The sequence below is a fragment of the Mycetomoellerius zeteki genome, unplaced genomic scaffold, assembly GCF_001594055.1.
Source record: "Mycetomoellerius zeteki isolate Tzet28-1 unplaced genomic scaffold, Tzet1.0 scaffold244, whole genome shotgun sequence".
NCBI lineage: Eukaryota > Metazoa > Arthropoda > Insecta > Hymenoptera > Formicidae > Mycetomoellerius > Mycetomoellerius zeteki.
This window is the reverse complement of record NW_017257221.1, coordinates 791683-808309: the sequence shown is the minus strand read 5'-3', so window position 1 is coordinate 808309 and position 16627 is coordinate 791683. Positions and strand designations below refer to the sequence as shown.

Genomic DNA, 16627 nt, shown 5'->3' with positions numbered 1-16627 from the left:
ATGCATCCCAGGTATTCCTGCAGCGGTCTGTGTAGACATGTGTATAGGTCATAGGTTAAACTCGTCAAACGTCTTAAGGGATGAGGGATTGCCAGGCGGCTAGAGAATATTCATCGAGCGGCGAAACGGGTCGTATTGGGAGGTGCATTTTGAGGGAATGATCGCTCGATAATGATACGAGAATCCCATTGTGTCTAAGAGGTCGTTAGACTCTATATTCCCCATGAAAATAAATGGCACAAGAAATTATCGTCCGTGACAGAACTACTTCTCACTTGAAATATTAATCTCGCGGCGAAAAGTAGAGCTCTCACCAGGGTAGAGTTCGAAGCCGCACAAAGCGGCATATCTTATGGATATCCGACGAAGATATCCATTTCTATCGAGGGACGCTATCAACAAGCGTTTCTGCTCGACATTTCCCCCGTGGAAAGAATTCTCGATTAATATCGATAAGAATTATATCGGATCGCTGCGTACAAAACGTCGCATCATAAAAGTTTCAATTTTAAGAAACATTTTTATATTCACTGGTCTGTTTCGCGAAATATTTACAGTTCTCTTTCAATGTATAATAAATTCGTAGAAAATTAGTGTGGTACTTTTTTAAATTTATAACAAATTTCTATTGGACAATGAAAAATTAGCGTAACATTAAAGTACTTCATGCAGATTTCAAAGTCGGATAGGTATATTACATCAGGAATACACACAATTCATGATATTATAAATTTCACAATTTTAAGAATAATTACATTAAATTAAAGGAAAAATGGATTTTAATATGTAAAATTTACTATCCGGGAAATGTAGATGAAAATATACATAGTTCTGATTTTTATGCATGCACGTTTTTAAATTTCCTATATTTGTAATCAAAATAGAGTTATAAAATTGTTTCTGAAACATGTAAAAAGTATTAGGGGAAAGTTGCCGAATGCGTACCACTTAACCTATTTTTTATTATATTTTCCATTTGGCACTGTTTTATATGCAAATGAACATTAGAAATTGTAGCTTGAGGTTTTGGACGCTTATTATTACATGTTTAACTTTCCACTAATAACAAATTAATTTGTTATAAATCTTTTTGTAATATGCTGCGAAAGGTAATTTAAGCAACCGGTCGCCTAAATCGTACCTATAGGTATTTTTTATCGTATTTCCTTTGAAAGTATTGAATTTATGAATGAAAACAATTAAAAATATAAGATTAATAAAAGAAATCATTAACTAATACCTAATAATTAATTAATACCTAATTTTAATAATTTATTGAAGAAAATCAAATATTTTGTAATTATTATATATAAATAACAATAATAAAAAAACAAAAATGACACAAAAATAAATTTGCTTATATTTATTTTTGCACTTGATATTTATATTGATATCAATTATTAGTTTTATTATTGTCAGTTATCAGCCTTATCTTTTGATGGTACGATTTAGGAAACTTAACGAATTTTGTAAAAATATCGATTTAATCTTTACAATGGTTGCAAATATGTATATACAGTGAAAGTAAAATACTCTACGATAAATCTTCTTTTATAAAAATACAAAAATTTATAATAAAATTGGATGATTGCGTTGTTATCAGCTACATAAGTTGATTAAAAATTAATATCAGATGTACCTGATTTTTTAAAACGCCGCTAACATCCATAAAACAAGATGTAGGTTATTATATTTTTGTCTATATTATTCATTTCTCAAATATTTTATATTATTGTTACTAAATATTGCCTATATTAACTAATAATATAAAATATCGATAAGGTATGATTTAGGCAACTAGTACGCATTCGGCAACTCTTCTCTACTAAATTTTTTCATAATATATATTTTATTTATTCCAAAATCGATAAAAATCAATAATAAAAATCACTACTGTAAAAACGATATTTCATTTACGACGTCCAATATTTCAATCTTCTTTCAATATACCTTATAAAATTTAAGCGCACACATAGGTACGCATATGTAGAATACAGAAGGAAACTTTATATTAATTTACGATTTGTTATTAAACAATTTAACTTCTATATGATTATTAGTTTCTACAGTAAAGGGCAAATGTGAATAAGTAATTTTACATATATTACAGATATTAATTAATGAATTCGCCGCTTGCGTAATTAATGTCTCGCATCAAAACGACGGAATGATCCTCGTATTACCTAATACGCATTACATAAAATTGATTTGTATTTCGCAATACCGACGGTAATAATAATACAGTTTTAGAGGATTTTGCGAGGCTACTTCATCATTCTTTGAAAGTCACCGAATATCTCTCTGTGTGTTTTCACGATTTAACATTCGTACGGCGCTTAATATTATTCGGCGAAAACCCAAGTAGTAATTACTGCAAAAATGTTGTTTTATTCGTTTTGCGAGCGATATTGCAAAAGGCCGGACCGTAACGTGCGTGTCCATGTATAAACACGTGAAATGAAATTGGGGAGAAACGCGTAGGGGGAAAGCGCACAGGTGAATATGCATTTTCGTTTAAATGCCATTTTGTTGCGGATATATATTTTCGGTGCGATCGTACTCGTGGCGCGGAACCGAAAAGTTAACTTTATCAACGCAAATGGAGATATTCAGTATGCGAAAAAAAAAAGGATATTGCTAAATCACATTTGTAAAGTTATGTCGTTACAAATGGGCACGGAAAACATTTGTCGATAACCGTCACTCCAATTGTATAATTCATACATATGTATTTACATCGTTAGCAGAAGCTCGAAAACGACAAATATGAGCGATGACAAGTGAATTAAATATAACAAATATAAATAAACAATTCGCGTAGAAGCTGACACATTGCGTAACAGTTAACTTGTTAGCAGCATGCTTCTTTCTTATAACGGGGTGTCAGGGCTTAATTTTTCCTGTAATGTGAATGAAAAACAAAAAATTCAATATTAAACATCATTTAACAAACTGCAAAATTATTTTCTTGCTTATATTATTTTTTGATACGCAAATAGTAAACATTTAATCAATCTTTTTTAATTTAAACTCGCTCACAGAGGGCGTACAATCACCTTATTATGACGTCGTAGTTTCCAAATATTTCGAAAAATGAATATTAGTTCTGTGAATAAAAGCATATTCGCGCTTTTCAGAGTGAAATACGTTCGAATTACATTACGATTTAATCGTCTTTTTGTTATATCCAGTTGAATCAAAAATTTTTTATATCAATTTTTCATTTCTCGTTTCGAGAAATGAAATTAAAATGAATTAAACGACGAAACCATCCAATAGCAAAAGTTCGATTTTGTCATCTAATTTATCATGATGATCACATTTTAAAGCATTCAATACTTATAGGTACATCGAGAATCAAGTTATATGTTTATGAGTTACGGATTCTATGTTTCATGAGTGATTTGATGAAAAAGGATTAGACATACAACGTTTCAACGAATAGGTAAATAACTTCCGAGAATGATGGACTGTGCTATCCTGACGTACATAAACCCCGAGTGCAGTTAGGACAGTCGGAACCGTTCATTTGTCGTGCGTCTGCATCAAGTATCAGAACCGGCAGGCAGGGTTTCCACGTTCAGTGACGCGCGTTACAATTTGGCTTAATCCGTCGGCCCAGTAAATCAACGGTGGCTCGACATCGCAGGTTTACGGGCGTGCCTACGTGTCGACCTGATTCGCGTCTATCTAACGAACCTGCCACAGCATGATCAGCGCAAACTCTGTGACCGTGCCCATCGCTAAGAATTATACAGAGGACTGAAATGAAGAAAGAGAGAGAGAGAGAGAGAGAGAGAAAGGACTAGTGCAGAGCAAAATTGTATCAAATCAGACCAATTTGTCTGACAGAAGGAATTTTGGGATTGACCTGAATTATGCAACAAGAGAAATTAAATAGAAGAAAAATTAATTAAATTATATAATTTTGTTACTATAAAAAAATTGTTACGGGTGTTAAATTAATACATTTACTCAGATCTTTTTGGTTTGATACAATTCAATTAATTCATAGATGGAAATGTAGAGATATCTGTTTTTGTCGTCATTCTGAAACTGACATCCAATACATCAGATGTCATACATTCCATTTAAAAAATCGTTCGATCAATTAATTCGTAAATATTTACACATGTCTAAACATAGAGACAATATGAATCATACCATACACTAATTTTACGCTAATAATTTGATTTGAAATATTATATGTATAGTGCAGCTTCATAATATACGTGGAAACCTTATAATAGATATCAAATTGAGATAGTCTATACGTTAATAATAATTTAATTGTAATGATCATGTTACTAATTAACGTATCATTTATGTAATATAACATCTTATTTCTTTACACTGAAAAAATGCACTAAATTTTAATAAATATTTGTTTGAATAATACTAAGTATACATTTACTAAATGTAAACATATACTTTTTTTTGTACAAGAATCATTATTAATAATTTGATTTAAGTATAATTTTTTTATTTTTATTGAGTAAATATTTATTTACTACAAGTAAATGTTTAGTTAGTACTATTCAAACAAATATTTATTAGCAATTTTTTAAAATGTATTATATCTTTATCTCCCTTATGTATTATTGTACATTAACACCAATGAGCAAAGAAGCCGTATTCGGCCAACGCGGGTCTTGATGCCTGATAATATATTAGACAATTTTACAATTTGCCTAATAATATATTGTACAATTTCCAAATAACATATTTTATTTTGACTTGGAAATTGTAAAAATTCACACATATTATTAGACATCTAGACCCGCCTTGAGCAAATATAGTTACCTTCACTTATTTATGTTGAACATTTCTCAATCCATTTTCACTGAATATTGTTTATTGTTCATTAAGTTGACATTTAAATTTAACGCGCAATAAATTTAAATTTAAATTTTATGTACAAGAACAATTTTTCATATAATATTTTTCTATATTAATTTCAACGAATAAATCATTCATGATTATATTCGAAATATTCAATAATTACATATATTTTTCATAATAAAAAAACAATGAAAATTTGATACTAAAAAACTAGGAAACTTTGATTCGTCGAAATTATTTTTAAATATTTTGATAAAAATAAAGAAAATGATTCTGAAAAATATTTATAAATTCGCTTTGTTTTTATATTGATTTGTATTTCTATTCAACTCGTATCTTTTTTGTATGTTAAACTCGATTCAATTACTTTACATGAAAAAGCACGTAACCGTGGTTATTTAAAAGAACGCAAAAGGACATAGCCTCGCGATTTCTATTCTCACAAAAGACATCCGGAGGTCAGTCGACCGGTGTACTCATTGTCAGTGCAAGAGGAGCATTGAGACCTTTTCTCTTTCCCATTCGAGAGAGTATTTTGGCCCTTTATACGGATAAGGGTCGATCGTAGTCTACGGCGATCGGGATTCGAGGGCATGCACCGGCCGATGGCATGGCGAACCACCGGGCGTGAAACAAGTGCAGTGTGCATCGTCTGCAAGATAACGTGGTGTGTGTGTATGTGTGTGTGTATGTGCACAAGTGCAGCACACTGGCTCGCACTCCGGCATACAGGTTCGCGTCTACCGCCCCCGTCCTTCGCTCTCAAGATACCCCGGCGCGATGTGGTAGAGCTCCGTCTACGGGGCTGTAAATATTTATACCGGCGGAGCGTGAGAAAATTCTGAAACGGTGGTGTATGTGTGTGTATGTGTGCAAGAATGTGCGGGTGGAAAAAGGGAATGGCTGAGGGAACGTTGGTATAGAGAGCAGAAAGAAGTGAAAGAAGCGTGCGATACATCGTCTCGCGTGCACGGGGGTAGGAACACCGAGAGCTGAACGAGAAACAGACGACTTTGCTTCTCGAGGGTCTTGGACCTTGGCCTCCCCCGGGGACGATGAATGAGAGAAAAGGGCTCGGCGAAATTCGCGCTGCAATTTAGATGCGGACGCGCCGGAAAAGCCGGTGGTACGCTGGCGAAACAGCAACGTCGCAGCTGCAAACGGCAAATGGCACGTCGAAAATTGACGAGGGTCATTACCGCGTCCTCGTCGCGAAGATTATACGGCGGTGTGCCTCGTGACCTGCCTCGTTTCAACATTAACTCGCACACGTATCCAACGCGAATGTTGTGCGGCCCAACATACAGGGCCGAGCGCTCAATAAAAGCTCGGGAAAAACGCGAGCGGAAACGCCAGATCATTGTAAGCGACCTTGTTAAACAATAATAATCACGTGTGGTCCGCGAGAGAGCCGCATTTTCTCAAAACCGCAATTCTTTCTTCGTGTGTAATCGCGAGTATACCGAGAATACTCGAGGATATCTGGGTTTAAACATCAGAGATCGCGCACTCTATTCCCGCAAAGTAATAAGAGTAAAAAAAGATACATTAAGTTATAAATATGAAAAAAGTTCTATCTTTTATATAATACTTATTTATTTAATCTTTTTAGTAGGTAGTGGCTCAGCACTCCACGCAGTTATCTTATAAACTTTGTTCTGGAAAAGAAAAAGAAAAAGTATCGTCCAGAAGTCTTAAAGTTCATTACCTTTATATTGCTTTATCTCATATATAAAAACTATAAATTTAATTTTATATATACTATTATATTAAAAAATATTATTATAAAAATAAAATTTTGGAGTGTTTTTTTTCTGAGCACTTCACTTACCTTAAAAAAAGAATAAGTTTAAATTTTCTCTCCACCTTGATTTTAAATATTAAAAGTGTATTTTTCATAAATGACATCTACAATTTTTTACAGTGCCATTATTCTTCACGCGTAGAATTTCTATCAATGAGTGATAGAAATTCTTTTCCTGTTCCATTCTTATCCAGTTTTCGACTGACATAATTCACGGCTATTCTCCGAAAAATCGTGACTCGACGATTAATTTTCGTCGACGCTGCCGTGTTACGGATTTTAACGTCACGCTACGCTACCACCGGCAGTCGGCTTTGACCGGCTGGCATTGGATTACTCGCACTCGCTTCGTAGGCTTTTAACAGGTGCGACTACGACGACGACGACGACGACGACGACGACGACGACGACGACGACGACGACGACGACGACGACGACGACGACGACGACGACGACGACGATGAAGCTCATTTGGCGATTCCTTTTGAAGGCGCGACCACTTCCGCTCCTCGGCTCGGCGATCCCCTTAAGTATTCAGAGACAAGGATAGAGGAGTTGTAGGGTGGGGTGACCAAGCTGACGAAGAAGGTGGAAACTCAGAAAGGTGGCGATGGTGCGCCACGGTAAAAGATGTGTGTTCCGGTGCATGCTTCGTGTGGGACTCTCCCACGGACCCGTGGAGCCCCTGAACTTGCTTTATATTTTCTCGCCGTCACTTATAAGACATCGCTCGTCTTCTTATCATACCGCGAATATCTATGCGGGACCGGTGATAATTAGGAATTCGTGCTCCGCTAACTCCGCCGTGTGTCGAACTGTGTCGCACGCGGGTCTCGCTCGGCGGAAGACACTAACGAGTGTTGCTCTTACAATCAGCGGTGATGAACGCGGCTGATCGTTAAGACACCTGCGAGAGTATTATATCTAGGTGAGTTTCATGTTTCATTAATTTTTCGCGAATTTAACGCGATAAAATTGTATCTCAAGGAAACTCTGTTTAGAAAATGACTCACGTAACCATCACGCGGGTGAAAAATATCTCTTGAGATATATTATATATGTAACACGATAAAGAAAATTTTCGCAATTTATTTGTGATCCCATAAAAATTGCTCGTCATCCCATTGCTCACAAACACGATGACTTGCTCGATTCTTATCCGAGGCGGGACTTACTTATGGCGGACTTTACACACGAAAGGCAGAGATTTATTAATTAGTCAGCAATTATGTGCACCCGGAAAATTCGATATACGATACGGAGTTTTTTTTTCTACGGTACGCTCGATAGTGTACGCGCGAGAAACGATGTTTTTGTAGAATTATACATTTTGCAATTATGCGATGCGTCATGCACGCTCGCATCGATGCAATTTATCGCGAGCGACGCGGAAAGACAGCTTGTGAAACACGAGTAAATTAAGGCGAAATGGAGAACGCGGGGATGTAATATGTGAAATGCGTTACAAGAAATTACTGGAAGTAGCGCCGGTATATCTCACGAATCATCTGCATAATTTAATTAGACAATTTCGGAACGGCGTCATTATTTTTGTATGAACGATAATTTCTGGCGTCATTCAGGTTTCACGATAGAGAACATGAAAGTGTTTCAGTTCTCTCAGTAAATAAACTCTTGATGAGTGTGATATATGCATGATATGATAATTTTATTCTATTAAAAGTCTCGTAATACATACACGTTGAAAATATTAAATGAATAGTTAACTAAATGAATATTTTTAAAGGTCTACTTTATTGGTAAAAAAAATAAGAGAAAAAAATGTTTTAATATATCATGGGAGATTTATAATTAATTGCGTATAAATTTTTAAAACAAATTTGCGTATAAAATTTCGTTATATTAATTTAGAATAAAGAAAATGCATTATAATCAGAGAACAATAAACTTCTAGACAAATTACATGAATGTATAAACATTGTTTGATACAAAAGAATTTCTTATAAATCAGTAATCTCCTTTTCTTCTCTCTCGTACATAATAATTTATTATTTATAAATAAGTTCACAGGGGAGATTCAAAGGAGATTAAAAGCATTAAATGACTGTTGCCGCTTATTACTATGAAATCAGAATACATGTTACCATAGATTCAGTTATTCAGTATTCAATATCGGAATATTGCCGTATGTAAACGAAAGAAAAATTGTAATATCCTTCGCAGCAATTAGAAATCGTCGATAAAGGGGTCAATCGTATCAAGCGTCGTAACTACCAGTTGGCAGTGCATGGTGCATCTCTCGTTCCACGGCCGTTATTCGGCCCATCGGGACAGGAGTAAACAAACGCTCGCAATAAATGAATGAATAAATTTGCAATATAAATTTCACGCCGGAACCACGCCGGCTGGCCATGCGGCTAGATGAAAGTGCGAGGAAGACGAACCAAAAGCAATGGAGAAAAAGAGAAAAAGGAACTACGCGAAAAAGAGACGGAGGATTCCACCGCACCGACGGAATAATTTATCGGCAAGCGTGTCCAGACCTCGGGAACGTTTGTGCATGATTTATTCGCGTATTCGACGTAACACCCGGCGGGGCAGAGCGGTAAGAGAGAGAGAGAGAGAGAGAGAGAGAAAGAGAGAGAAAAGGAGGACCAGAGCACGCGACGCGGGAGAACAGGTTGAAAGACGAGGAGTAAGGTGAAGTGCGCAGGGCGCACCCGTCGCGGGACAGGTTCAGAGAGAGTCCACGAGACTCGGGGAGGACGGGCAGAGGGCAAAGAGGAGGAATCCGAGAGTGACTCACTCAGCGAGGACAGGATAAACCGCGTCCACGAGGTTTCAGAGGAAGTGACGTGGCTTCTGAGAGAACAACTCCCTCTCGTCATTTGTCTCCTTCTCTCGCAGTTCCTGTCTCCTTCTTCATGCCGTTCCTTTTGTTGTTCCCGCGCATGTACGTGGCCTGAACCCGGTTGAACTGAGAAGGCCCGGTACCGAAGGCATCTAAGAAAAGGAGACGGAAAGGGGACGGAAAGTCGGGGAGGGAGAATCTGGAGACAATAATAGTAAAGGAGCCATGACCTTTGACTCCAGTGTCTTGTATATGATGCGCTTTGTCGGACGCGTTCGTAATACCCGAGGCCCTCTTCCTCTCGACTCCTTTATTATACCCCTTGCGTCGCGTTATCCTGCATTGGGGACAATGAGAAAATGAGGCCGGCGTACCCCGCCCTCTCGCTATCGAAGATCCTTCACGAGTAAATGCAAGATGCTTAAAAAGAATTCAGAAAATGAATTCAGAGTCTAGTATAAATAAATTACTCTTTTCCCTCTCTAGACAATCGTAATTAGCACGATGCGAAGATGCATAAATAGTTATAGAATTGTTTCAGAAACTCTTCATCGACAATTCCATCAAGAAAGTCAGATTACTAACATTACCATTTTTCGACGCAGGTATTTATATTCAATCAGTATATTCATCGACTTGGAAGCGTCCAAAGTAGGCCAATCATTGGGATATTCTTTTCTTCCTTAATTTCTCGCTTGCGAAAATTCATGAAGATTCTTAGAGAGAACTTCCGGACTCTTAACGAAATCCTTATTGATTGAAATTATTCAGATAATATTCAAGAAATGAGACATTGAAGGGAACGCGGAATTGCTCTGATTAGCCCATCACCTAACGCTTCCGTGTCGGTATTCATATACCTACGTACCTTTAAGCGACAGTTGTATAGATGATCTCGACATGGTTAGTATACATGTGTATATTGACAGGCACATGGAATGTACGTACCCATATGCGTATCTGCAGCCTACGTGTCTCATGGATATATACATATATATGTATACCGTCGAGAAGACGGGAGATCAACGGCAACCGAAACTGCCGTTGCCGTAAGTTGGGCGGACGTAATAGCGCCTCAAACACCGTACTCGCGCCGCTGATGAATGGCTGCCGAGGACGGACGTGTGGGGTTGGAAGGTTGTCGGCGAAGGGGATCCAGAGCGAACGTGTGGAGAGCCGATGGAGTGGTATCACCGTCGCCACACTCCTACACCCCCGGGTTTGTATTCGCGCAGCGTGCGGTAGCGAATTTCGAAGCCGGGGCGCGGATGCTTGCAGCGGTTTCCTCAGAAACCGGAATTCCCGACGGCCCGGTAGCGCTGGACGAGACGGATGGTGGAGATCCAAAGGCGAGATCCGGTCGACGAAAACACGCCGGGGCTAATTAACGCTTGGGCGCTACGTGAGCCCTGGTCGAATTGCGGATTATTTGAAGGGGGTTTGCGAGTGCGAATCTCTATGTACGTATGTTTCGCAAGCTTTATCGATGGCATGATCATAGATACCAGTATAATGTGAATATATATAATATGGCTTTTATCATTATCCCGTTAATTGACATTATTGTTCTAAAGATAAAAAAAAATTTAATCGACACGATAAATTTGACGTTATTTTTTTGTACGTAAATTAAAAAAAATAGTTAAAATTTATTAATCTCTTTTATTACTCCAAAAAAAAAAAATAAAACACTTGAAGTTTGATGAAAAAGATTTTTCTACGCGTTTGATTCCCCAAATCTCAATCCCGCGAGATATTCTATTCTTTTATTCATTTTATTATTATACGGTAGTATCGACACATCGACATTTTTATTAAAGGTGTAACGCTTTTTTATTTGATTAGCGAGAGCTCTCAATTAGCGAGGATTATATCGAAGATATATCGTGTACAAATATTGAAAGTACGTCAAAACGAAAGATTGACTTGCTCATACGCGAGTATTCGGGCACTAAAGCAAAATAGGTGAAGTATTCAGTGAGTTTGATGGATTTCAATTTCCGCTCGGATATGTGCAGCCAGAATTATACACGAAATGTCATGAGAAAAATACATTATATATGGCAATACGTAGATTTTTACATACTACTTTCCGAGCTACGAAATATTTTCGTCTTTCTAAAAATTCGATAATCGATAAGTTAAATCGATATTGCGTTATCGCAAGTATTTAAAGTAGTTTGTAAACAAAATGTCATCGATATCTTCTCAACTATGCATATGGTCTAATCGATCGATACAAATCTAAATAAAATATTGAATTACATGGAAAAAATCAAAGTTTTGCTAAAATATATCTAAAAATTTAGCTAAATACAGATTTAAAGTTAATTTTGTTGATCCATCAAAATAATTATGTAGGATGGACTCATAAGTTGATTTATGAAATATCAAAACTTTCTGCAGCATTGCTCATCGTGCTTGAATTTCCTACATAATTATTTTGATAGCCTAGTAAAATTATTTTCAAATACGATTTTGCTAAAATATCTAAAAATTTAGCTAGATACAAATCTAAAAATAATTTTGTTAGATCACCAAAATGATTGTAGAATGCAAAGGGGTTATTAGAATTAAAAACTTTTTACAGTATTGCTTTAAGATTTCTACGTAATTTAATAATTCAACAATATTTATTTTCAGATATGCTACATTTTTAGAAAAAGCATCTGTTTAGCTATTGACAGCTGTACACAGATAATTGTATTCAGTGCAATAATCTCTGTCTTTGTGCTATCTTATATATGCAAATATGGACGTATCCATATGTATTTTAGTTACTTAGATATTTGCATTTCTCAACTTTTGCCTTTTGGCTAAACTATCCCCGCTCCATCCTACTTCAGCAAAACTGTTCATTTCGTGTACAGTTATTTGCCTGAAACGAATATGCTAAAATAATTGTAACTTTAAATCGCACATACATAGTGATGATAAAAAATTTGAAAAAATCCGAGAAATCGAATATTAGTCACGCAATTGCGTTTCGGATGATTGGTAGATTTGTAATTATGTTTAGATCGCCCATAATCGACTACAACGAGTTAAACCGTTAAAGTCAACCATATCTATGCTGTGACCTGATTCATCCTGGCTTAGCCTAACCAACCAACTATGATATTATACCGGCGATTAGAGGTTCGATTATAGCATCAGCTCGATGAGTCGATTCGATGCACTGCTCGCATAGAAATATTTTCGCGTGAAACGGATATCGTAAATTTATGAATATCATAATTTACTTCGGATTCATCGAGTCGTATCTGGATTGCTCGCTTAATTTATAATAAAATAACGATATCCATGAATATATTATTTTTGCAATCGGCTTTAACGTTGTGTATATGTTGAATTTTCCATATCGTTGGCAATGATCAAATCATCGAGATGTCAAAGCGTACTTTTCGATGCTTTTCGCGAGTAACGAGTAATACTTATATGCGATAAATGTCATTACGTTGCGCGATTTTACTATACTTCCGGATGCTGTCCATTTTCTCCGTTATTAATAGATACTACTGACTTGCATTTCTTTTGATCGATGGCAAAAAGCTATAAAGATCGCCCGCTCGATCGAAGAAGATATTTGCAAAATAAAAATGTATTATCGTGTCGTAAAAATGTATTATCATACAAATAGCGAAGGGCGGCAACTAATGTGTTGTGTGGGAGCACCCTCATTGTTTCCATCTCCATCAAGAAAAACTCCGTAATGTCAAGAGCTTTTTATGGCTCACGTTGCCTTTTTTTCATTCCCGTCTGGAATTCCGAGAAAAAAATTTGCGGTTATGTGCAAGAAATATCATCATGTTTCTAGAAAGACCCTTTCATTCGTATTTCGTATGAGGCACAACTTTTATGTATAAAGTACAACTAATTTCAATAGAGAATCCGAAAGTTTCTAGAAAAAATTAAAACGATGACAGAAAAGAGGAAGAGAGAGAGAGAGAGAGAGAAGAGATCAGAAAAAATATTTTCTGCTACATATTTTTATTAAACTTAATGTTGAATTTATATTGAAACAAAAATCCACAAGCGAAGTAAATCAAACGACAGATATCGTTTTCCCTTCTCGATTTCTCCTTTTAAAAATATACATCGAAAGACAAATTATCTCTTATCATGAACGCTTTGAAATTCAAGCCATTTCTGTTATTCTTTTTAATACAGCCAGTATTTATCACTGATAAATACTGGCTGTATTTATCACTGATAAAAAATGCTTCATTTCTAGCATACCTTCCGCAAATGTCTCTCTTGTTGTTTCTTTCAAATTATTATTCGCACTTATGTGCATGTTGTTCCGTACGTGTACTCGTTCGCCTCGCAAAGCCTTTGATATTCAACGTTTCAAATCAAATAAAAACGTCCCGCCTGTGTATGGCGGGCTTTGTAAGGCAACGTTATGTGTTCTCGACGCGGAAATTTGAATAATACGTCTCGCACGTATTTTTCAAGGAAGAAACCCGTTATGAACTAGAGGCTGATTTTTCGGCCAGTTCCTCTCTCTCTCTCTCTCTCTCTCTCTCTCTCTCTCTCTCCGAGAAAAGGTGGCAACAGTTATTTGTTTCAAAAAAGGGCGGATTATTTGCATAGCGAATCTCTTTTAAACGTAATCTCACGTCGTCTTTTATATAAAGTCAGATATGGTTGTGGGTAATTTAACTTTTCTATTGAACATTTTTCTCAACGTTGCATTTCCAAAATTCCTGTACGAGAAAGACGAAGAACTGTCTTTTAAAGGGGAATTTCCGCTAGCATATAGTTGCAAATAAAATTCTCTAGAATATTTTTATCTTCTTTCCCTTTTGACTGATGCATTTTGGATGCTCCACGTCAAAAAGTAAATGTAGTAACTGCACAAAACTACTTTACGACTTCGCCATTAAGTATCAAGACAATTTAAAAGTGTCTGAAGAAAAAAATCGCGATGATGAACAATTTGCAATAAATGTTTATTAGATACAACAAAGATATGGCGTATATAGAAACATATATAGAACATTGAAAAAAATTTATTATCAGTCTACACATTGAAACTAATTTCATTTATTTAAAATTAATCAAGCATAAACGTAATTTTTCATAACTTTAATTTATGGAATATTTAAGTGATTCTAAAATACAATGAATAATTTAATATAAAGATTAAAGCTGTAATTATCTGTAGCGTTATGTTGTGAGAATCTGATGAGAAAATCTCATAATAATTTTATCTTATGCTTACACGTTCCAAATCTGATTGGAAGATAAACCTTATTAAAATTGAAAACTTGCATGTTAGAGAGAAAACATAGTAGAGAAGATTGCTTCTTAGAGATCAGAAGTTATAAAGTCAAACAAACTTACGCGAATGAATTATTTACTTAAAATTCGGTGCATCATATATTAGTATATCCTTCATATGCGAACTTTATTAACAGAGCATTCTCTTCCACGATCTACCTTTTCCACGGCCCGAGGGAAAATCTTTTCACCAAAAATCTAGATTTTGAAACGCCGAAAAATATGCCGGACAATATAATAAAAAGGTGCGCGTTTGGGAAATATTATATTTTGTGACAGTTTTGTAGCGAGAGGGATAGGGTACTCGCCAATGTGAATGCTCGGCTGTAAGGGTGACTTTTACTGGGAAGACCACTTGAGAACTTTTCGTATCTCAAGAGTGTACTTGCATCGACTAGGAAAGGACGTCGCACATGTAAGGTATCGAAGTGCATCATCCAGCGTTTCTCCGAGGGCGCGTCGAGGGCGGCGAGACTTCGACGCTCCGCGTCGCGAGCGTGTCATTATTTAGAATTAACGTGTAACTGTCACATTCGTCGGTTTCCCATCCGTCCAGCGATCGTTCGGCGATGATACGGGAGTGACGTGGAAATTTTCAAGTGAAGCGCCATAACTGAGATAAGTTACGAGGAGCAATGTCTCCTCGGCACCCAAGCGAAATGACGGCGAAATGCGCGCGCGGTCGCGCGGCGATATGGCTAGCTGGAAAAGAAGAGAGAGAGAGAGAGAAAGAAAACGAAAAAACTTTAAATCCATGTAAGAAGGAAGAAAGAATGTCGTCGACGCTTATCCCGGAGATAAATGATTTCATGCTCAGCTTACGACGCGTCATCGTCGGTGTCCTCGTTTCTCTCTTTCTCTTTTTCTTTTCATTCTGACTGGCCATTTCACCCGACGCCGCTATTCACGACGAAAAGAAAGAGAGAAAGATGAAAAAAAAACCGGTGCTTAGACAGTGTGATACACGCGCCTCTAAAGTACATAGGATGCTGTTCCTTTCTTTTCGCGCTTTGGATGCGCTGACCGTACTGGCTGACGATAAAATGAGAGCGGAAGTGATTTTATAGTTCGGGCAGAAAATCAGTAGCTGATAAATTCTCGATGATAAGTTTATGCTCGCGCGCGATTGACATAGTTGTCCGGAAATTTCGCTATTCGATATTCCGATGATCGATCGTTTAAAGTTGGCGGCTGGGCTGGCGCTGATACCGGCTAAAACTGCCGTTCGACTGTATCGACGCAAGTTTTAGGTTTGTATTACGATAAAATATAACAAAATTTATAATAAAATACATTTCAGTGCATTTATTATTATAGATCAGGATACATGCGAGGTTTCTTTAATCTTTACAGGACGGAAGTCTATTTTTTAAATCTTACACACTTTTCCTTGAGTAAGATTTGTTATAATTATTTAACAAACATTATTTCATTGCAGCTGTTTCTTGCTTCAAAATATGAAGTATTTCAGTGACATTATAGTGTTTTCTCCTGCTAAATCTTAATATTTCTTTGAATAATACTGAGTAAATATTTACTCAATAAAAATTTATAAATCAAATTAATAGTTTTTGTATCAAATACCTAAATATATGTTTACATTTAATAAATATTTACTTAAAACTATTTAAATAAATATTTATTAAAATTTATAATTTTTTTTCCAGTAAAGATTAATCTTCCAAAACTGACATTGTATTTATTTTTGTGTGAACTCATTCAATTATATAAATCCCTTTGTAAAAAATGTCAAACAGTAATTCAGTTTTTTTAACATCTGCAAATTTGAATTACTCTTATTAAAATATATTGAGTATTTATTTTTTTTATACGGATTATGTTATTTTGGTTCCCTGAAATTAATTAGTGCTTTCTAAATAATA

At 36.0% G+C, this 16627-nt stretch overlaps 1 protein-coding gene across 1 annotated transcript in view; it reads right to left on the bottom strand.

The window, feature by feature from the left end:
- The window catches only part of sns (sticks and stones), a 147278-nt gene extending 136918 nt beyond the window's left edge, over window positions 1–10360 (bottom strand). The window contains exon 1 of the mRNA XM_018449356.1: window positions 10327–10360. Coding sequence (XP_018304858.1) covers window positions 10327–10360 — 34 coding nt within the window. The remainder of the gene's footprint in view (window positions 1–10326) is intronic.
- Between the last annotated feature and the right edge of the window lie 6267 nt (window positions 10361–16627).